Source organism: Schistocerca gregaria, chromosome X (genome assembly GCF_023897955.1).
Source record: "Schistocerca gregaria isolate iqSchGreg1 chromosome X, iqSchGreg1.2, whole genome shotgun sequence".
NCBI lineage: Eukaryota > Metazoa > Arthropoda > Insecta > Orthoptera > Acrididae > Schistocerca > Schistocerca gregaria.
In genome coordinates this window covers 684,047,981-684,071,766 of record NC_064931.1, presented here as the reverse complement: position 1 = coordinate 684,071,766, position 23,786 = coordinate 684,047,981, and the positions used below count along the sequence as shown (strand labels likewise).

Here is a 23,786-nt window from a genome sequence, read left to right as displayed (position 1 = left end):
ATAAGCCACACACCCATAATCAAGGCAGGACTGGATCAGCGCTTGATACAGCTGGAGAAGGGTGGACCGATCGGCACCCCATCCGGTGTGGCTAAGGCAACGGAGAGCGTTTAAATGCCGCCAGCATGTTTGTTTAAGCTGCCTAATATGAGGCAGCCAAGTCAACCGGGCATCAAATACCAGTCCCAAGAACCGATGCATCTCTACCACAGCAAGAGGTTCACCGTCAAGGTAAAGGCGTGGCTCAGGGTGAACCATGCGACGCCAGCAGAAATGCATAACGCAGGTCTTAGCAGCCGAAAACTGGAAGCCGTGCGCTACAGCCCACGACTGCGCCTTGCAGATAGCCCCCTGCAGCTGGCGCTTAGCAACTGCAATGCCAGTGGAGCTGTAGTAGAGGCAGAAGTCGTCTGCATACAACGAAGCTGCGACGGACGATCCCACCGCCTCAGCGAGCCCATTGATCGCAATTAAAAACAGGGAGACACTGAGGACAGACCCCTGTGGGACCCCGTTCTCCTGGACCCGGGAGGAACTATGGGACACAGCAACTTGCACGCGGAAGGAACGATACGACAGAAAATTCTGAATAAAAATCGGGAGCGGGCCCCTAAGACCTCACCCATGAAGCGTGGCCAGGATGTGATATCGCCAAGTCGTATCGTACACCTTCCGAATGTCGAAGAAGACGGCAACCAGATGTTGGCGGCGTGCAAAGGCTGTACGGACGGCAGACTCTAGGGAGACCAGATTATCGACGGCAGAGCGGCCTTTACGGAACCCACCCTGAGACGGAGCCAGAAGGCCTCGAGACTCGAGGAGCCAACTCAACCTCCGGCTCACCATACGTTCTAGCAACTTGCAAAGAACGTTGGTGAGGCTTATGGGGCGGTAGCTGTCCACCTCCAGCGGGTTCTTGCCAGGTTTCAACACGGGGAGGATGATGCTTTCTCGCCATTGAGACGGGAACACACCCTCAACCCAGATGCGGTTGAAAACATCTAGGAGGCGTTGCTGGCAATTCACAGAGAGGTGTTGCAGCATCTGGCTGTGGATGCGGTCTGGCCCAGGAGCCGTATCAGGGCAAGCAGATAGTGCACTCTGGAATTCCCAGTCGCTGAAAGGAGCGTTGTACGACTCCGCGTGGCGCGTGTGAAAGGAAAGCCTCCAACTTTCCAACCGCTCTTTCCGGGAGCAGAAGGCCAGTGGGTAATTCGTAGATGCGGAACACTGAGCAAAATGCGCTGCTAACCGGTCCGCAATCGTGTCGGAGTCAGGACACATCACTCCATTCAGCGAAAGCCCAGGGACAGAGACAGGTGGCCGATAGCCATGGAGTCGCCTAATCTTAGCCCAAACCTGCGATGCAGAGGTACGGATGCCAATGGTGGAAACATACCGTTCCCAGCACTCCTGCTTCCGTTGGCGAATAAGGCGTCGGGCACGGGCACGGAGCTGTTTGAAAACGATGAGGTTCTCCAAGGACGGGTGCCACTTATGGCGTTGAAGAGCCCGCCGGCGATCTCTAATCGCCTCTGCGATTTCGGGCGCCCACCAAGGCACAGTCCTCCGCCGAGGGGACCCGGATGAACAGGGAATCGCAGATGCCGCCGCAGAAACGATGCCGGTGGTGACCGACTGAACCACCGCATCAATGGTGTCATGGGAAGGAAGTGCGATAGTGGCGAGAGAGGAGAACAAGCCCCAATCAGCCTTATTTAGAGCCCATCTGGAGGGGCGTTCAGAAGAGTGACGCTGTGGTAGTGACAGAAAGATGGGGAAATGGTCACTGCCACATAAGTCGTCATGGACACTCCAGTGGATGGATGGTGAAAGTCGAGGGCTGCAGATAGAAAGGTCGATGGCCGAAAATGTGCCATGGACTACGCTGAAATGTGTCGGCTCTCCCGTGTTTAAGAGGCAGAGGTCAAGCTGCGAGAGAAGAGTCTCGACATCTCTACCCCGGCCAGTAATCGCGGCGCTACCCCACAGGGGGTCATGGGCGTTAAAGTCGCCCAGTAACACAAAAGGAGGAGGCAGTCGTGCTATCAATGCAGCCAACACATGACGCGAGACATCACCATCTGGCGGAAGATACAAACTGCAGACAGTAATAGGCTGAGGCGTCCACATCCTTACAGCGACAGCCTCGAAAGGTGTGTGAAGAGGTACACATTCGCTGTAGACAGAGTTGAGGATGTAGACGCAGACTCCACCAGATACCCTCGCATAAGCTGCCCGGTTCTTGTAATAACCCCGATACCCACGTAGGGCAGGGGTCCGCATTGCCGGAAACCAAGTTTCCTGTAGGGCAATGCAGAGGAAAGGGTGACTGCTGATGAGTTGGCGAAGCTCAACAAGGTGGTGGAAAAAAGCGCTGCAGTTCCACTGGAGTATCGCTTTGTCCATATCCGAAAAAGGCGTGAAGGGGCCGAGGAGGCAGATCACGCCACTGGGTCACCTGCTGCCACCGATGGAGGACCAGTACAATCTACTTCCATGGTGTCTGAGGGTCCGGCAAGATCCAGGTCCTCAGCGGACGCCCGGATCTCCACCTTATCCTCGGACGCAGAGCCTGTAGGGAGCAGTGGGGTGGATGCCACCGCATGTTCCTTGGCCTTAGAGGTCTTCTTCTTCGTCTTGTCTCTCTGGTCCTTGGGTTTCATTGGCTGGGAGGCTCCAGCGAGTCAGTCTCCGGGACGGAGGAGGAGCGGGAAGCCCTGCGATCAGCCGCTGGTCTGCTTTTCTTCCATTGGCTGACGTCACCCTTCCCAGAGGCGGAAACCTGGGAAGGAAGGGACCCAAGGGACCCTTTCCGTGCTATTCGAGCTGGGGAAGTTTGAGGCTTCCCCAGCTTAGAAGTGGGGACTGATGACCCCGATGGTTGGGGGGTTGCTGCTCCTGAGGCAGGTAGTGCAGGAGCAGCAGGGAGGGAAGTGCCCCCCACCATCAAGGGGGCAGGTGTAGCATTCCGGCTCTGAGAGGTGGCAGTCTAAGGGAGGGCTAATGGGGCCATAACAGTAGTAGCCGCGGCGCAAGAGGCAGTCATTCGAACAGGATGGAGGCATTCGAACTTCTGCCTGGCCTCAGTGTATGTCAGGCGGTCCAGGGTCTTATACTCCATGATTTTGCGCTCTTTCTGGAAGATCCTGCAGTCCGGCGAGCAAGGCGAGTGGTGCTCTCCGCAGTTTACACAGATGGGAGGCGGAGCACATGGAGTATTGGGATGTGATGGGGGTCCACAATCTCGACATGTGAGGCTGGAAGTACAGCGGGAAGACATATGCCCGAACTTCCAGCACTTAAAGCACCGCATCGGGGGAGGGATATATGGCTTGACGTCACAACGATAGACCATCACCTTGACCTTCTCAGGTAAAGTATCACCCTTGAAGGCCAAGATGAAGGCACCGGGGCAACCTGCTTATCCCTTGGACCACGACGTACGCGCCGGACGAAGTGAACACCTCGCCGCTCTAAATTGGCGCAAAGCTCGTCATCGGACTGCAAGAGAAGGTCCCGATGGAATATTATGCCCTGGACCATATTAAGACTCTTCTGGGGCGTGATTGTAACCGGAACATCCCCCAGCTTGTTACAATCGAGTAACCGGCGGGACTGGGCGGAGGACGCCGATTTGATCAAAACCGAGCCCGAGCGCATTTTGGACAAGCCCTCCACCTCCCCGAACTTGTCCTCTAAGTGCTCAACGAAGAACTGAGGCTTCATGGATGTAAAGGATTCACCATCAGCTCTCGTACATACCAGGTAGCGGGGCGAGTATGGTTCGCTGGCATCCTTAGTCTTTCGTTCCTCCCATGGTGTAGCCAGGGAGGGGAACGATTTGGGGTCATATGTAGTTGCGTTGTATTGAGCCCTGGAACGCTTAGAGACTGCTGGCGGCTGGCCGCCAGCAAGAGATGATGTACCACGCTTCATTGCGGGTCATCCGCCCTGATGCCACCTACTCCTATCAAGGGCCCTCCCCACGGGCGCCACCCAGCCTCAGCAACGACCACCTGGCAGGATGGCCATTGCCGGGAGTCCCAATGCCCCAAGGAGATAGGCATCTACTCCTTGGCATACGTGGGGAGTTAACGGTGCTGGCATCAGCAGAGCGATCCCTGTGTAGTCAGGGGGCTACAACCAACAGGGTACATGGCGGCCCCACCACAACGGACTGGCTACCGTGCTGGATTTCAGGTGATGTAGTCCAATATTGTCATTGGCGCATAAAGCGACACAGCATAGCAGACTGCAATAAACTGCACCCAAGAACAAATCCACGCCCAAGAGATGGTAGGTGAGCGGGACTGCTAAGCGATGACGACAAACCTGGCTAGAGATGGTAATGCATGATGGACACATCGCTCCTTGTAAGGCGCCCTTCCCCAATCGGCTCGCTCTTCGGAAAATTTAGAAGGATGGAGGTCAAACCCAGTAAGGGACCATCTCACAAGGCCAAAACGTTTGAGACTCCTTTTAGTCGCCTCTTACGACAGGCAGGAATGCCGTGGGCCTATTCTTACCCCCGAACCCACAGGGGGGACTTGTACCTTTTTATGGGCAATATGTTACTTATGAGGTAATTGTGATTAAGCATTTTAATGATGAAAGTGCCACAAATCTCTGTGCAGTGTGTCATTTAGGACATCAGGAAACTCAAATTTTAAATTCATTTTTACTCTATAATTTTCTGCCAGACCTACAAACTAGTTACATCACTCAATTTATCTCACCAAGTATTACTATTCTGCAAGGAAATAAATCATATTTCCATTTGATAAATCAAAGTTTATTTCTTTATTCAGTTGTTAATAAGGTTATGAAAAGGCACTGGTCATTATTTTATGAGTCCATTGCAAAGTGTAATTGTGAAGATCAAAACAAATCACCAATATGTTTCATCTTCCCTTAACATTTTAGGCAAAAACATTAGGTATTTTGTCCTGCATATTGTTTTTATTTATGGAATAAAAACTGCACGTAAGAAATCATATTTTCTAAATTTTTTAATTACATCGTCTGTTCCATTCACTTTATTCAGAACATTAAAAAATCTCATTCAGTTTGTTCTTCAAGTTCTGGCCACCATTTCCCAATTGCATAAGGAACCATATAATTCATTTTTTTACTCTGTTTTTTTTCTGCACAATGTGGTAATTGGTCCGTTGTAAAATAATACATTTCTCTTGTACTCATGTTAGATTCTGCTTCATTTGCCAAAACAAAGTGCAGTTTACACAAACTTCATTTTTACTAGCATGCTAAAGCAGTTGCAATAGCAACAGGATCCTAAAACAGATCATAAGACAAGTCCACAACTTATGAAAAAGCTCATCACTGGTAGATAAATAAATTTGTAATTTCTTCACTTATATTGTTTGGAACCTTGCAAATTCTTTTCACCACTACTGGTGGCCCTTAGAAAATTACATTATTCCATTGGCAAAAAGACCTACAATTACTTCTATATCACAGTAGATAAGAAAGTTTCACATGTTAACCATATGGTCCTTTTTACATGACATTGACTGTTAGAAACTCATTTTGGTATCTTCAGCCATTTATGAAATATGATAGTGGTTATGAATAGTTCACCCTTGTGCACTACATGTAATTCATTTTCTTGAGACTGAAGGAATAATATCTTGTCCCATGTTTAAAAAAAGAAATTCAATACGTCAGCTACATTTTGTACCTGATGATTTTGCACCTAACATGCACCAAACCAACTGTGTCAACTCATATTTTTTACTGCAAACTATTCGATTTTCATGTGATGGGTTACTTAATTTCGAAACATATGAATAACTATGTGTACTTATAGAAAGGTAGGCAAGTTCACCACACTACATGGGGCAATAAAATGCAAAAGAATTACCTTTTTTTTTACTGAACAGTTTCTTTGAGATCATTTTTGTAAGACTGCAGATCAACCAGCATGTGCATGCTACTGTTCTTCTGGTATAGTGAGTTGGCCACAGACCACTGAAGTGGGGAAAGAATGTTTTGATCATTTTGGGTAGCCAGCTGATCCTGCCATCCTTTTCTACCGTATTCTTGTCCCACTATATAAAATGTAGAGATCTGTTGCACTGCTTCAAGCAGGCTCACGCTTTCACCCAATATGTGAGTAACCTGCTTCCTTTGGGTGTACACCTTACGGAAATTTCCCAGCTTAGATCTGTCCAAGTATACTTCCATACAATTGCAGTGCTTATTTCAGATGTCAAAGTATAAACTGGAGATAAAGTCCCAACAAGCCACAGATGATCTTAACATAGATTACTTGATAAGGTGATAAATTCTGTAATATGCTCATATTTTGAACAGTTGCTACTAGTGAATTTTATACCCTTATAAACACAGTAAAAGTAAAGTTTATTGACAGCCAATTCATTCATCTTAGAACAATATGTGATATATACTGCTGGTTACTTACAGCAAAATCGCGTTCATTTACACCACCAAAACTCTGACATAAGTACGCTATTGTCATTTCCTTGTCACTGATGATACTATATAACTCTGCAATCCGCCTCTTGCAATTATCAAGTTCATTCTCCAATTCTGCAACTACCTAAAATTGAAGAAAGCTTATAAAAAATCACAATAACTCTAATTGTCAATGGAGACTATTAGCTTCAATGGGCTCATATGCTATGGCTGAAAATGAATACTTGCCACCGAGTTGTTCTGGCGAGCTATGTCATACTGATGCACCTGTCTCTCTACCTCTGCTTCAAGCCTCCTCAGGTTCTCCATAAGGGAACGATTTTTGTTCACTTCACAGTTTAGATGAGCTCTCAAGTTAGCATTTTCCTGTAAGTACTAAATTCAATTATTCTTACAATGTACCTAAATCAAGAAGTACCATAAGAAAAATCAGAACTAAAAATGCTGAAAAACATTAACATGGTAAAATTTTAACATAAATAGGTTTTGGGCACTAAGTTTAACTGACTATCAACAAAAAAAATAATAGGCAACTTAATTTGATTTGTTTACAGAATGTAAAGTTATGCTGCAAACTATACAAACTTCTCAAAGTAATAGGTTCAGAAATAATTGTGGTTAAAAAAGTAGTGTGGAGATAACCACTAAGAGCTGCTGCCCACTCATATTATGGGGTAAGGAGAAAATTTCTTACCCTGGCACAGAAATGGCAGTGACATCAAAGCCACCATAAAATTCTCTGTTTAGACAGTTTATTGCCACCAAAAATTCATTTGAGGCTGCTTAAGATTTACCATCACAAGTTTTATTTCACTATTTAAGAATGAGAACTAAGCAGCTGAATTCAAGCACTGCTGTATTTCCCCTCAAAGATGATTTCGGCGAAGAACCAGAAACTGCATCCAAACGTGGAACCTTTGAGAAAGTGCACAACGTGTCCTGAACAATCAATGACTAAAGATGCATGAGACAGTTGATGTAACTGGCTTATCTGATGAAGGAGTATGGTATATATACACAGTGGTGAGAAAAGTCATAGGACTCTTTTCACCCAGCATAGTGGAGCAACCCTACGTGGCATGCAATTAACAAGTTGTTGGAAGTCCCCTGCAGAAATATTGAGCCATGCTGCCTCTATAGCCATCCATAAATGTGAGAGTGTTGCTAGTGCAGGATGTTGTGCATGGACTGACCTCTCAATTATGTCCCATAAATATTCGATGGGATTCACATCAGGCAATCCGGGTGGCCAAATCATTAGCTCAAATTGTCCTGAATGTTCTTCAAACTAGTCATAAGCAATTGTGGGCCAGTAACACTTCCACCATTGTTTGGGAACAAGAAATCTATGAATGGCTGTAGATGGTCTCCAAGTAGCCGAACATAACCGTTTCCAGTCAATAATCAAAGGATACAGTAAGATCAGAGGACCCAGTCCATTCCATCTAAGCACAGCCCACACTGTTATGGATCCACCAACAGCTTGCACAGTGCTTTGTTGACAACTTTGTTCCATGGCTTCTTGGGGTCTGCACTACACACTAACCCTATCATCAGCTCTTACCTACTGAAATCAGCACTCATCTGACCAGGCCATGATTTTCCTGTCATCTAGAGTCCACCCATATGGTCACAAGCCCTGGAGAGGTGCTGCAGGTGATTTCGAGCTATTAGCAAAGGCACTCACATAATTTGTCTGCTGACATAGCCCTTTAACACCAAATTTTGCCACACTGTCCTAATGGATATCTTCTTCATATGTCCCACACTGATTTCTGCGGTTATTTTGCGCAGTGCTGCTTGTCTGTTACCACTGACAATGCTACGCAATTGTCAGTGTTCTCAGTTGGTAAGTGAAGGCTGTCGGCCACTTTGTTTGCTGCGGCGAGACGTTATCTATGAAATTTGGTGTTCTCAGCACACTCTTGACACTGTGGAGCTTTGACTATTGAATTCCCTAATGATTTCCAAATTGGAATGTCCCATGCATCTAGCTCCAACTACCATTCCACGTTCAGAGTCTTAATTCCCATCATGCATCCATAATCACGTCGAAAACTTTTCACATGATTCACCTGAGTACAAATGGCAGCTCCTCCCATGCACTGCACTTTTATGCCTTGTATAACGATACCATGGCCACTAGTGTATGTGCTTATCATTATCCCATGACTTTTGTCACCTCAGCGTATCATGAACAATTATCTACTAAGAAGCCTTGTGCAAAATTTGTTAAATAATGATCAAAGATAAATGCTAAAATAAATTTCTCAGTAATTTAAAAAATAACCCAATTAATTTTTTGGTCTTTACTGTGGATGAGATACCTGTCACTTCTGGTCAGCACTGAAACTACAATTAAAGTGTAGCCTGAAACCTGTGGTTCTGCACCAGACAAGGCAATTGATTTTATTTGCCAAAAAGGGTTTTACATGTGTTTTCTTGGATGTCACAGGGATCCTTCTTAGCAATTATCTTACAGACAACTAGTGAAGTCTTCAGGACCAAATGGATGAAATTTTTTTAGAGAAGACACCTTGAGTGCAAAATAAAGAGCGTAATCTTTAGGATGATACGCCTGCCCACAAAGGTGTTTTGACACTAGAAAAACTGCGCGATTTAGAATATGAAACTTAAGAACATCCATCCTTTTCATCAGATTTGTCTCACTAACGTAAACTCATTGTTGCAAACGAAATATATTTGTGAATGGAAAATATGCCAAGCCCAATAAGGAGGCTATGGCAATTGTTTAGATGCATATTTTGCCAATCTTCCATGACAGAAATTGAGAGAGTAAACCTACTCATTAGAAACTGACTACTTTTTCAAAATAAAAAATCTCCTCTTTCAATGTCAGGATGAGACATTATATCTTGGCCCATGTATAATAGCCACTGCTAATTTGATCTCACTTTAAGACTACGCCAGCCACCACTACAATTTCTGCTTAGAACAATCATCCCAAACATCATTTGGAGTCTTCTCCAACGTCAGCAACTGACAACTTGATACATTTTGCCTATGCATGTATTCTTTTTACCTGAATCATCACCTAACATTAGCTCTTAATCTCTCTCCTTTCTATTCAACCTCTGCATTTCTTTGTTTTTTGAGTCATTACACATTTTTTCTTTTAATAAATAGAGGACCCACACATGAAGTCTAAGTAAGAGACAGCAATCAAATTTCTGGCACTTTAATTGCAGTTTTCAGTCTAGATTGTGGGTATTTTCCTTACTATGATTCACAAATAATCTTATAGCAAAACTAACCATTTGTGAAATGCAATCTATACAAATAATAAAACCATAAAGCTGGCATGTCTGTGTCTGAACATGATAATCTCCAAAATTACTAATTGAATTTTCATGGGGTTTTCATAGGTACTCAAGCACAGCTTGGGGCAACATGCACACACTATTTCACCAAAACTGAATCATGGGGTGGGGGATTTAAGGTTTTATTTAAAACCTTTGTGTCTCTCCTTTTGTCTGTTTGAACATGCTAATCTCCGAAACTATTAATCAAATTTTGGGCCTGTTGATCTAGCAGTAAAGTGCACACCTGGAAATCAAGAGGTTGCAAGAATAAATCTCAGCAGGAATAAATCTCGTTTTAACCTAGCCTTCACTGGTCAATGATGTGAGGAATGACTAGAAATAACATTTGGTTTGGGTTCCATGTTCAGCTGTAGGTCTCCTTTCTCCAGTTGGATAACAGGGGTAGGTTAGACACACAAAAATTGTCAGAGTGGTGTCTAGCTGAAAGACACCCTGTAGTTGAACCACGCATAATAATAATAATAATAATAATAATAATAATAATAATAATAATAATAATAAACTCAAACATCCCAGAGCAAACAAACAAAGAACAACACACATCAGTTAAACAATCAGAAGAAAACGAAATCTTAAGACAGCCACCAGAACAAGCACAAATAGAACACGAAGTGCCACACATGTTAGATATAGAAGAAAAATTTCAGCTGGCATATATAGAATACAAGGCACAAATACAGACATTAGACCATTCTTGCATAGACCGCCAAATAACCCACAAGTCAAAACAACAATAAAAACTATCAACACAATCATACATAACAAAATAAATGAAAACACAACTATGGAAGAGTTACAACTTCTGGTTTATATAGGAGCACTCACTACACTAAATATACACACTAGGCAGAGATCAGAACAAACCAACACACAAAAGAAACCCACAAAACCAGCATGGCAACACAGGCTACAGATCAGAATAGAAAAACTGATAAAAGACATCGGACAGTTAACACAATTTATAAGAAATGAAATAGCAGGGGGCGGGGGAAACGAAAAAGGTTAGGTAAAATCTCACAGCAAGAAGCAATAGAGCAATTAGATGAAAAGAAGCAGAAATTACAAGCATTGGCCAAACGACTTAGAAGATACAAAAAAAGTGAAAGTAGAAGGAAACAGAACCAAACATTCAACACAAACCAAAAGAAATTTTACCAGACAATAGGTAACACACACATTAAAATAGACAATCCACCAAACATAACACACATGGAACACTTCTGGAGCAACATATGGTCAAACCCGGTAAAACATTACAGGCATGCACGGTGGATACAAGCAGAAACAGACACATACAAGATGATACCACAAATGCCTGAAGTGATAATTTTGCAACATTAAGTCACACAAGCAATTAATTCTACTCACAACTGGAAAGCCCCTGGAAAAGATAAAATAGCAAATTTCTGGCTAAAGAAGTTTACCTCAACACATTCACATCTAACTAAATTATTTAACAGTTACATTGCAGACCCATACACATTCCCTGATACACTTACACATGTAATAACTTATCTGAAACCTAAAGATCAAGCAGACACAGCAAACCCAGCTAAATATCACCCCATAACATGCCTACCAACAATATACAAAATATTAACTTCAGTCATTACACAGAAATTAATGACACATACAACACAGAACAAAATTATAAATAAAGAACAAAAAGGCTGTTGCAAAGGAGCACGAGGATGTAAAGAGCAACTGTTAATAGATGCAAAGGTGACGTATCAAGCTAAAACTAAACAAAGGTCGCTACACTACACATACATTGATTACCAAAAAGCTTTTGATAGTGTACCCTACTCATGGTTACTACAAATATTGGAAATATACAAAGTAGATCCTAAATTGATACAGTTCCTAAACATAGTAATGAAAAATTGGAAAACCACACTTAATATCCAAACAAATTCATATAATATCACATCACAGCCAATACAGAATAAGCGTGAAATATACCAAGGAGACTCATTAAGTCCTTTCTGGTTCTGCCTTGCTCTGAACCCACTATCCAACATGCTGAATAATACAAATTATGCATACAATATTACTGGAACATACCCACACAAAATCACACATTTGCTATACATGGATGATCTAACAGTGAGATGGAAGGATTCATGATTGCAATACAGGATCAAACAATAAACACCAGATATTACAGCAAGCATATTATTAAAGATCCCAATACCACAACAGATAAATGCAGACTTTGCAAACAACAAATAGAAACAGTGGATCACATCCTTTTAACGGTATGGTATATGTTATGTTGTATTTAGGAACTTTCGGGTAATTGAACATGTATTAATAATTACGGATTTCTGTAGTTGTATGTATAAGAAGTTAGGATGTAGCTGCATTGCATTGATGTACTGGTGGATATTGTGTGGTATGACTCCTGTAGTTGATAGTATAATTGGTATAATGTCAACTTTATCCTGATGCCACATGTCCTTCACTTCCTCAGCCAGTTGGATGTATTTTTCAATTTTTGCTCCTGTTTTCTTTTGTATATTTGTTGTATTGGTATGGATATTTCGATTAGTTGTGTTAATTTCTTCTTTTTATTGGCGAGTATGATGTCAGGTTTGTTATGTGGTGTTGTTTTATCTGTTATAATGGTTCTGTTCCAGTATAATTTGTATTCATCATTCTCCAGTACATTTTGTGGTACATACTTGTATGTGGGAATGTGTTGTTTTATAAGTTTATGTTGTAAGGCAAGCTGTTGATGTATTATTTTTGCTACAGTGTCATGTCTTCTGGGGTATTCTGTATTTGCTAATATTGTACATCTGCTTGTGATGTGATCTACTGTTTCTATTTGTTGTTTACAAAGTCTGCATTTATCTGTTGTGGTATTGGGATCTTTAATAATATGCTTGCTGTAATATCTGGTGTTTATTGTTTGATCCTGTATTGCAATCATGAATCCTTCCATCTCACTGTTAGATCATCCATGTATAGCAAATATGTGACTTTGTGTGGGTATGTTCCAGTAATATTGTATGCATAATTTGTATTATATAGCATGTCGGATAGTGGGTTCAGAGCAAGGCAGAACCAGAAAGGACTTAATGAGTCTCCTTGGTATATTTCACGCTTAATCTGTATTGGCTGTGATGTGATATTATATGAATATATATTTTTATCCAGACATAACATCTGAGAAAGGAAAGAAATTATTATTATTATTATTATTATTATTATTATTATTATTATTATTATTATTATTATTTCTTTCCTTTCTCAGAAGTTATGTCAGGATAAAAATGGAAAGTGACGTGGACCTTGATCAAGTGTAGCTTCCTTTTAACTGTACAGTATATGTTACATTGCATTTAGGAGAATGTATCAATAATTACAGATTTCAGTAGTTGTATAGATATGTTTGGATGTAGCTTTATTGCGTTGATGTACTGGTGTATATTGTGTGGTATGACTCCTGGATAATCATGAATGACATTATTATTATTATTATTATTATTATTATTATTGCTGCTGTTGTTGTTACTACTAGAGAAATTTTTATGGGGTTTTCACAGATAACCTGATCATAGCTTGGAACAACATATCAAAATCAGAATCTGAACATGCAGAAAGATAAATTCAAAGTGTTCCTAGAATCAACTGCTCTGCTTAGAAGTTCAGATGTTTAAACATCATGGTGCTGTACACAAAAGAAGCAATAGTACACCAAAGAACAGTTGATGGTGCTGTTTGTTGTTAACTGGGTGACACATATTTTTGAAAGTTTATGTAAGTGACAGAAATAAGTGCCCCAATATGATCTTTACAAGTACAAATTAACAGCACATTTACTGGGCCAGGCTATACGGATTTACTGATTTTGCTTTGTGTACTAAAAATTTAGTGCCACTGCTTTGTTTCTTTCGGTTGGTTTTATTTATGTTCTATGCTAGGGAAAACAAATTTATTGAGCTTGTTCTGTGATTTGAGTGTCTACTCATTTCATTTTCATTTTGTTTTGTTTACAAATAAAAATGCCTAGAAAATAGTCGAGTCTCTCTCTCTCTCTCTCTCTCTCTCTCTCTCTCTCTCTCTCTCTCTCTCTCTCTCTCTCTGAATACTCCTAAATGACTGAGGACTATGCAGTCTGCAGAATTCAGTGAAGATCATGATTGCTGCAGCTCGAGAATGTCAGGCTTTAACTCGCTCTTTGGAAATTCCTTCCAAAAGCAAGGCACATTGTAACTCTGATTGAAAGTATCAGCCATTGTCTCAGTGCTTAGAACCCATCACTCGTAGAGGCTTAAAATTACCTTTCCTCCAATGTGACATCACAGCAGTAGAATTTTTGATGGGGAGTGGGTCACGCAAGCAAGTTTTTATACCATGAATCCCACTTATTTCTAACAATCTCTAGTAAGCTTATGCTATGCCATGACAATAAACAAAGCATAAGGTCAGACATTGGGTGCTGTGGGTGTGGACCTTAGTGTCAGTTGCTTTCCACAAGGCCAGCTCTATTTGGCTCACTCCCATGTTCGTTCATGTCCTCAATCATACTAATTGAAACATTGTATACAAAGATGCTTTATATGTCAAAAATAAATTCCACTCATATGAAGTCTCAGCCACAACTATAAATAAATACCCAGGCAACACCGGGCTTCCCAGCTAGTAAACAAAATATCTGTAATAAAGGGTGAACAATTCAATAGCTGTTCTACATTTTTCTTATCTGGGAGCTGTACATGTTTAAAGGGAAATGGTAAATTGTTACAAATAAGTGGGATTCAGGCTATAAAAACTCACTTGTCTGCCCTGCTTCCCATAAAAAATTCCATTTCTGTGATGTTACGTAGGAGGGAAGTAACTTCAAGTCTCTGTGAGTGAAGGTTTCTGAGGAGCAAGGTAACGCATGACACTGTCCACCGGTTATGTCATGCCTTGCTTTCAGAGGAGTTTCTAAACAGCAAATTCAAGCTTGATGTTCTTGAGCTGCAGCAGTTTCACTTCACGATCTTCACTTGATTCTTCAGACCAAATAGTCCTCAGTCTTTCCGCTATTAAAGTATATTCAGAAAAACTTTACTGTTTTCTAGGCATTTTTGTTTTCTGTTATTTTCTATTTTTCATCTTTCACTTTTCCATTTATTTTTCATTCCTCAATTCTGATGTTCCCACTACCGACACATTTTTTTACTCTGATTTAATTTTGTCATCACACTGTATCATCTTTTGCTTCACTTGTCTAGACCCCCATATCTCTGTCCTCTCTTCTCCGTAACTCCAGAAATTCCACTTTTTCTATTCTAAATTACAGCTTCACCCACCCAATTCAATATTAAAGTTATGAACATTGATTATCATGTACATGTGCTCTCTCTTGAAAGACTCCACAATTAAATTTAGTTCTGAAGTACACAAAAATAGCTGCTCTTTTTTTATGTACCTGTACATGACTCACCTTTATCAAGGAGCTAAACAATACTCTGTTCTTTTCACAATCTTTTACTTATCATGCCTAAGTGTCTTTAAATCATTTCTTACCATGATGTTCTCACCACATAAATACAGTTAACACATGTATACACATACCACAAAGGGACAGCATTGTTCACTTCCAACTCATAATAAAATAATCAGTTTATTTTCAATATACAAGATAAAGGTCTAAAGTACAAAGGAAACAGACCAAGGGAAAGCAAACATAACAAAAACACACAGATCTATTAAGTCCCTAGTGAATGAAAGAACTAAGGAGTATCACTTTATGTTGTTAGTTTTACCTCACTGACTGTATTCATTGTTGACACTAACATCCGTTTCTCATTTTCCAGTGAGATAAATCGTCCCCTACCATCATTATTTATGTTTGCTGATTGTGCGATATTTTGATCATTGCCCTGAAAACAAAAACAAAAAAATTATACAAAATTATTCAAATTAAATGCTGAATTACACTCTGCACTATATTCAAGATCAACAATCCTGACTCTAGACATCCTGCCTCAATCATTCCTACATTTTGTTAAAAATTTCATGAATAGTTATTATATAGAAGTTCTCACATCTCCCCCACCTCATGAACAAGTTAAATACAGGATTTGGTGGCACAGTACTATTCATTTCCTATATACATCACAAATTGTAACAAACAAAAGTATCAAAGCAAAAATAAAAAATTAACATCTCCATAAGTTTCTAGGGAAAATAAATGAAATGACAATTAGTACCGAGTCATTACTGCCACTGGGAATGTAGACAAAAGATGGTACTCCTATTTCTGCACTGTCCGCCCCTTGAGATGTGGAAGCAACTGCTGGAGTATTATAATCTTTATACATACTTTTCAAAGATACACCACTCGTATTTTTCTGCTTCTTATTCAGTGAGAGTGGAGCAGTCTGTTCGCTACTTGTTACTTCAGTTTCTGCTGTATTTGTTTGTAAAGGTTCATCACTTGTATGTCCAAGATGGGTGACATTGGTTCTGCCTTCATTAGAAGCCACAGTAAGATTTTGTGGATATTCCGCTGTTCTCTGAGTTCCAAGATGGGTGGCATTATTTCTGCCTTCATTAGAATTCAGAGAAAGATTCTGAGGATATTCAGTTGAATTTTTTGGGACAAGATGGATGACATTATTTCTGCCTTCATTAGAAGACAGGGTCAAGTTCTGTGGATAGTCAGCTGATACTGTGACTTGACAATCCCCTCCAGTGGATACAATACTTATTTGTGCTGATGCACCAACTGAAGAATTATTCCTCAAGTACAATGCTGTATGCTGATCTTCTGCATTAACATTAACTTCTTTTTGAAAACTGAAAGGAAGGCTGGCACCACAAATTTTTCCGGCATTTATATAACAAAATTGATAAAAGCGATCACGTGGTGGCAGTTGACAAGCTGAAACAAACAAACAAACAAAAGAAAAATGTTGCGTGTGCAAAATGCTAATATTCAACTCACATATTCCTAAAATAATATCACACAAATTTCAATGAAAGTAGCAGTTCGTTCATTAAAGCAATGTATCAAGAATTATGTATGTTACTGTAACTGCAGAGTTGGCCATGGCTATGATTCTACATTGCATACATATGCCATCTACGTCTATGTTCTGCACAGCACCAGCATCAAATTACTTAAATAAATTTAAAATGCCAACAAAATTATTTAAATTAGATCTGTGAGTAAATAAAAGTTCTATCTTCTTGTGTTCAAAACTGCAGCAAGACAGTAGCATTATCACAGACTATTCTTACAAAAAATTTTAAAGTATGCAAGCAGTTTAATAAATATCAATGAAAAATCACTTATCTCATATTCCATATAGTAAAGAAAGTAGAACTAGTGAAGCTTCTAATGGTATACTACTACCTGCATAAAATATATAAGAAATAGTAGCCCATGTGTCAAAAGACACATCACTGGTACGCAGCAGCTCCTCTAAGCAAGTCTAACAGTACAAAATGAAGAAAACCCCAATTTAAAGCAAACTCAATTGTTAAGCATGACTTACTTTCCAATTGTTTATGTACAAGTGAATCCAAAGATTATGTTCATGTCAAAAAATCACAAAAATATCTGTATCTTTCTCGTTATGTATTAATCCATGACGAGGTTTACTTTCGTCTCCACTTAATGTATTTCAGTTAAAAAATACTTCTTGCATCAGTCACAATTTCACCTCGCCATTTATGGTACAATTCATGAACTACAAACACCCCTTCACAAGGAAATACTACATTTTATCTACAGTCTGTTGTGGACGTGTAAATTTTACAGACAGACAGTGGAATGAAAAAAGACATGCACTCGCAACTAGCAACACTGAGCAGCAGAGAGACAGAAGGTAGGTAGGTTGGTTGATTGGTGGATTTGGGGGAAGAGGACCAAACACCGAGGTCATCCGCCCCATTGGATTAGGGATGGTTGGGGAAGGAAGATGGCTGTGCCTTTTCAAAGGAACCATCATACATTTGCCTGAAGCAATTAGAGACATCACAAAAAACCTAAATCACTACAGCCGGACACAGATTTGAGCCACCGTCCTCCCGAATGCAAGTCCTGTGTGATAACCACTGTGTCACCTCACTTGGTGCTACAAACACAGCACACAATGCAATGCAAAGCAACGCATCGGGTTACTGTGCACCCCCCCCCCCCCAAAAACACACACACACACACACAAAAAGAGAAAGAATGTGTGTGTGTGTGTGTGTGTGTGTGTGTGTGTGTGTGTGTGTGTGTGTGTGTGTGTGTGTGTGTGCGCGCGCGCGCGCGCGCGCGCGTGCGAGAGAGAGAGAGAGAGAGAGAGAGAGAGAGAGAGAGAGAGAGAGAAAATCAAATTGAGTAGCTAAGCTGCAGCCTGTCTGCCACTGTTACTGCACCTGAAGAGGACTGAAAGAAGCCAACCTTCAATCCAGAAAGCCTACTACAGGTCCAGAACTTACCACAGAACATCGCACAGCTCAACTATGTTTCACAGGGGGATATCGTGGCTGAAGAGTACAACAATGGAAGCAAGTGGTGTTCATCGATGAGTAATGATTTGACCTGCAGTCACCTGACAGAAGGAAAGAAGATTAGAGAGAAATGTCCCATGGACAGTGAGGTTATTACGGCAGAATGGTAGAGAGATGCCTTTTTAGGATGGTTCTTTGACGGTGTGGTCATGAATCTATGTGACTGCAAAGACAGATTTGGTCTTTGCAGAGCATGGGAGCCTTACAGCACACTGGTATGAGGAGAAAATCCTTTTGGAGCATGTTGTGTCTTTTACTCCAATTATTGCTGATGGTTTTACACTAATACATGACAATATATGCCCATGTGTGAGAATTATGCAAGAGATGAAGTGGAGATCCATATCAAGCTTGGCCTGCTCGAAGCCCTGATTTGAATGAGAATGTTTGGGACCAGCCGGGCATAGGAGCCTGTCAGCATTATTCAAAAACCCCACAGGCCATTCTGAAAGAATTGGAGATGATTCCTCATGAGGACTTTGCAGCAATAATAAGAAGCCTGCCTAAGAGATTGGATGTTGTGACTCGTGTAAGAGGAGGGAATACATGCTCTTGGAAGATGTGAATAGAGGTCTGCAAAGTGAAGTGCGAAGTACAGGAAACCAAAACAGTGCTGCTTTAACTTCAGGCATTTCATCAAAATTTGCTTTAAACATGAATCCATTCATGCTATTTCCACAGCTTTGGCTTAATTTGTTTATAATCATCTTTTCTCATTGTAAACACCTAGATGATACTGTGTCACAATATTTTATCATAAAACGTAGACTAGTAATCATAAAAATGACGAATTTAAAATAAAAATTTTAATAAATTAAAGTGTTGCATTTTTGTGCCATTCAGCATAGTAACCTGAATGTTAAGTTCTGTGCACTCCTTCATTAATATAATGATATATTTCTGTTGCCTGAACAATTTCTAAGTTGCTCCTGAGTTCCCCCAAAATATTATTCAACATTTCACTGTTGAGTTAATATATGCAACATATCTGGCCCTGATATGGTTACACAAGAGACAATTTCTTAGTATTGAGTTGTTGATACATGTTGTGTTCAATTTTCTATTAATATAGTCAGTCAGTGTATCCATTTCAGGTTCTGTTACATAAAAAACATCTAAATTTTTTGCATGCATTGTTTTGGCAATTGTTTGCGCATTTAGTTTAATGAGGATTATTCGATGTCCTAATCTATGTGGTAAATATATTATTGAAACAGTTTTTTCAAGACTTAAAATTTTAAGTACTCTACCATATCCTCTGTTAAAGCCTTAATCAGGGTGTATACACATACAAGAAAAATATTCCTGAATTTTTTACAGATCTCCAAGTTAAAAGTACACTCTTTTCCAGGCGAAAGTATATTTTTTTTGTTAAGTGACAATATACTTTCCCTTGGAGTTGTAAAACTTTCAGTCCTTTGAATGGTAAAGGTTTTATACACCGCTGCAGAAGTTCCCAGCACTTTATGAAAAAACATATTTTGGAAAGATTTTTCATATGCGGGAACATGTACACTCTATATTTTTTTATTATGAAAGCAAAAGTATGAGTTTCTCCAAATACAACGTGGTAGCTTCCGACACACTAAAATCAAGACTGCGAAGTGCTTTTGTCAGCTATCATAGCTCATGTCATGTGATCTCACCAGGCAATGATAGCAGATATTCAGAGCAAAGGACATGTAATGTAGTCAGCCAAGCAATATCACTGTTAAGTAGTGCTAACACACAAATAGGAAAAGCTAATGGTTTAAATTAGTATACATGCAGTATAGCTACAAGAAAAGCTAAGCCTTTAAATGTAACACAAGTCATCAAAAATATTTTGCTGCTTTTTTTTTCCCCCTCTCTTCGAAGGTGTGGTTAGGCAGGATCCTACGAGCACAGCTTAAATTGCAGCAGCTGAAAATTATTGACAAGCATTATTATAAATTTCACTGCTGTGCACCAAAGATTTTGTATGTTACCTGGCTGAATTACATGTTCTGTTAAGCACTTCAACTTGTCCCCAGAAAAGTCAATTATGTGTGGAATTGCTCAAAACTCATGCCCCCCTCCCCCCTCCTTTTTTGGAGAATAATTATACTTTTTTCCCTGTGTTATTGCATGGTATTTTTAGCATGTGTTACCCTTTAAGCTACATCAAAACAAATGTGCCAGTAAAATTTTAAGTAATGGCTTAAATGGCTGGTCTTCTGGGCCAATAATTTTTCTAATGGTTGATCCTCAAAGTATAAAGCTACAAATGAGAGTCAAACACACCGTGATTTAAGACATTCATCATTCACTCTCACATGTTACATAATTCATTTTGCATAAAAGAAAATTCTCAAATTACCATTATAATATTTTCCCGTGACTTGTTACAAACGTAAACAGTTGTGATGTCATGCTCATTGAAAGCAGTTTGTTGTTACCAAGTACTGCACAGTTTTCGTCCTCAACATTTTAACACATCTTGCTGTCTACTGACACTTGTGTGTGCACTATGTTTTATTGTTGTAAATGCCGCACTTTCTCTGCCACTTAAGTTTTATTTTGTTGTTGTTCTCTCATTTATGTTTTATTGCTGCAATATTACTCTGCAGTAGTGGCTAAAGTAAAATTCTTCATTTGAGTATCAGTTCTTACCAGTCAAAATTACAAAAAATTAATTGGAAACTAAAACAATGATAAATTCCTGCATGTTTCCTTGATGAAAATAATTCCCAAGTTTATCCCAGATTTCCTGGTTGTCCCAGCTTGTATACATACACCCTGTTAATGGACTTTTCAAGTATTTCTATAGTATTCTGTCTTAATAAGACACTGATGTCATCTGAAAATTGATGTATTTTTAAGTTTAGGTCATTTGCCTACAGTAAAAACAGAACTGGGCTCAATACAGTGTGCCACCTTCTTCATGTGTTATTAACTGTTTTCTTTAATGTAAACAGGATTAAGTTCAGTTACATTCTGCTTCCCTGATACTCAAATTATCTAACTTTTAAAATAGCTTAGTTCAGCAGAGAAAAACAAAATATCAGCAACACACCCAATGGAGGCAACAAAAAAGAAAAGGTGGGGGATCAGTTGTCAGGGAACACTGCCTGGAATTTAATCATGGCATGAAATGCACCAAGATCAGTATTGTGCTGTAAACTCCAAATCTATACGACCGTTAATAAAGGAGTCCATTAAAATTAGAGTATCATAAAACCTAGCACTGCTCACAATCTTACTCTATCTGTTAATATTCAACTGAATCTCATTTGCTAGGTTAAAAATACCATGAGGACATTCACTTCATGGCATACCAGCTTGGCATTGGGAAATAAATATGCATCAAAGGTTGTAACAGGTATTGCGAGTTGACCTCTGACATAGGTAGTGGAGCACTGTAAAAAACAAAGTGTGGTTTGATTCCAGGCAGAACGCATATCAAGACCATTGCATATAACATCTGGCAAAATTAGCTCATCAAAAAATTGCACATACAAATGGAATCCTCAAAGTCCAACATATTCAGAAATACTGCTTCTATTAATCAACATAAGAAACAGCAGAAGCTATTCACCTCCTGTCCATTTCATAATAGTTATAATGTATATAAGAAATTCTTCCGAAAAACTTTGGCACTTTTTAAACAGATCCCATAACTATGCTTCAAAGTTGAAATAATTGCAATGAATTATTCAATTAAGCAAATATTGTCTGTGTGCTATTTAAGAGTTGGTCGTGGTCGATGGTGCTGTCGTTTGTGGAAGTGATCTCTTGCAAAAACTGTTCTGAAATTTAGAAATGTTTCCAGACTTAGTGGCAGCTGGCATCGTTCAACAGTACTACACTATACATAAATAAAAAAACTGCCAATATCTTTTAAGTACAACATCAACAACAAATCACAACCAACAAACACTGAGATCACTCAAAAACACCACCAATAGAACTCGTATGTGAGGAAGGATTAGTATATTAATATTACAGTGCTGAAAGCAACTATGGGTATGATGTTACATAGGTGGGTTGTGGGGGCACCCTTCCCAAGAGAGAAGTAGCTTATAAAAGACACATAGCAGCTCATACTTGGGTGTTGCTCACAACTGTGCATGCTACTTGTCAAGTTGAAATAACTGAATAAGACAAAAGGATCATTTTCGAACATGAAAGGTTCATTTGGTTGATGCAAGAGTACTACAGCAAAGCTCAATGAACTCCATCCAATATTTTACATGAATGGTGTCACGCATCATATCATCAAAAACTACTTTTAAATTTGCTGTCACAAAAAACATGGATACAATCTACACCATGATTAAAAGGAGAGATGCACAGAGAAACATATAGGCATTAATTATTCCCCAAATGATTCTCTGCAGGACACCACCTTATAGAAGCACAGTCTGTGCGAGTGGAGAGGCCTGCATGTTTGCAACAAGATGAAGGCTATGCTGGTGGCAGCAAAGCTACTGGCATTGTCTCCCATGCCACGCAGGCCTCAGTAGATGAGCCATACGAAGAGTGTCCCACAATGCCCCATCTCTCTTCTATCCATGCCCATAGTAATTCCCCAATTCCCCAGATACCCAATCCAATGTGTTATGTTATCTATGCCAAGGAGTGTGTGGCATATGGGAAGATGCGTCATTAATCAAGCCTCAGGGATACTGGGCGACCTCTCCGAGTAATTATGCTTACAATGCTTGGGGTTCCATGGTGTTGACCAAATGGATCCACAACTCTTCTGGGACCAGAGAACACAGAAAGTAAAACAAAAACTGAGAGGCTTTACAAGACCTCAAACACTAGAGCATAGGGGCTGGAACTGATGGAAGACGTTACCACAACTCGATCAGGCACAGACTAGTCCAAAAAGTGGAAACTGTTACTAAGAAGTTGGACCACATCAAGATCAACTCCTTGTCTGAGGCACAAAACACTTAAAAGGGGGGGGGGGGGAGGAGTAAAGAATGGTTTTTAAAAGATAAATGGAAAGGACTACATGGTCTTGAACGAAGACCCCCCCCCCCCAAAAAAAAAAAAACCTCTGAGTGTAGGGGGTAATCAGATACCTTCTACCTCTAAGACAGGAAACAGGAGGATAATGGCAGAGTGTAATACTCCCACTTCTCAAGATAAATGGATCCATAAAAAACCAAGGCAGGAAACAGGGAAGCAGACCTACAGTACTGCATTCTTGGTTTTAATGATGGCAGTTATCCAACAAGGACATCCACTGGTCAACATCACATTGCAGTAGATGGAGTTTGTTCAAATAGCCCTCTTTGAAAAGACTGGGGGAGGGGGATTGTTGAGGACACAAGTCAGCAAACAAATTCAGGAAGGTCTTTCTGGACAAAGGTGCTCTTATTTTTGCCTGTGAGGAGATGGGAGCTGTGGAGTGCCTCTGAGAGACAGAGAACAGCTGCTGGTCAAGACAGCAGGTGAGCTTGCCAAGACCGCAAAGGTATCAATTTGGGTACCAAACCTACTGTCCCC

At 40.4% G+C, this 23,786-nt stretch overlaps 1 protein-coding gene across 6 annotated transcripts in view; it reads right to left on the bottom strand.

The window, feature by feature from the left end:
* Positions 1 to 23,786, bottom strand: part of LOC126298094 (uncharacterized) — a 107,492-nt gene that overhangs the window by 45,324 nt on the left and 38,382 nt on the right. For 2 of the 6 annotated variants that reach the window (XM_049989411.1, XM_049989414.1), the window contains exons 4-7: positions 16,013 to 16,686; positions 15,566 to 15,682; positions 6,688 to 6,825; positions 6,446 to 6,583 (exon numbers count right to left, since the gene is read on the bottom strand). In XM_049989411.1, the coding sequence (XP_049845368.1) occupies positions 6,446 to 6,583; positions 6,688 to 6,825; positions 15,566 to 15,682; positions 16,013 to 16,686 (1,067 nt within the window). Of the gene's footprint in view, positions 1 to 6,445; positions 6,584 to 6,683; positions 6,835 to 15,565; positions 15,683 to 16,012; positions 16,687 to 23,786 lie in introns of all 6 variants that reach the window. The other 4 variants (XM_049989410.1, XM_049989413.1, XM_049989409.1 and 1 more) reach the window with 2 other exon arrangements.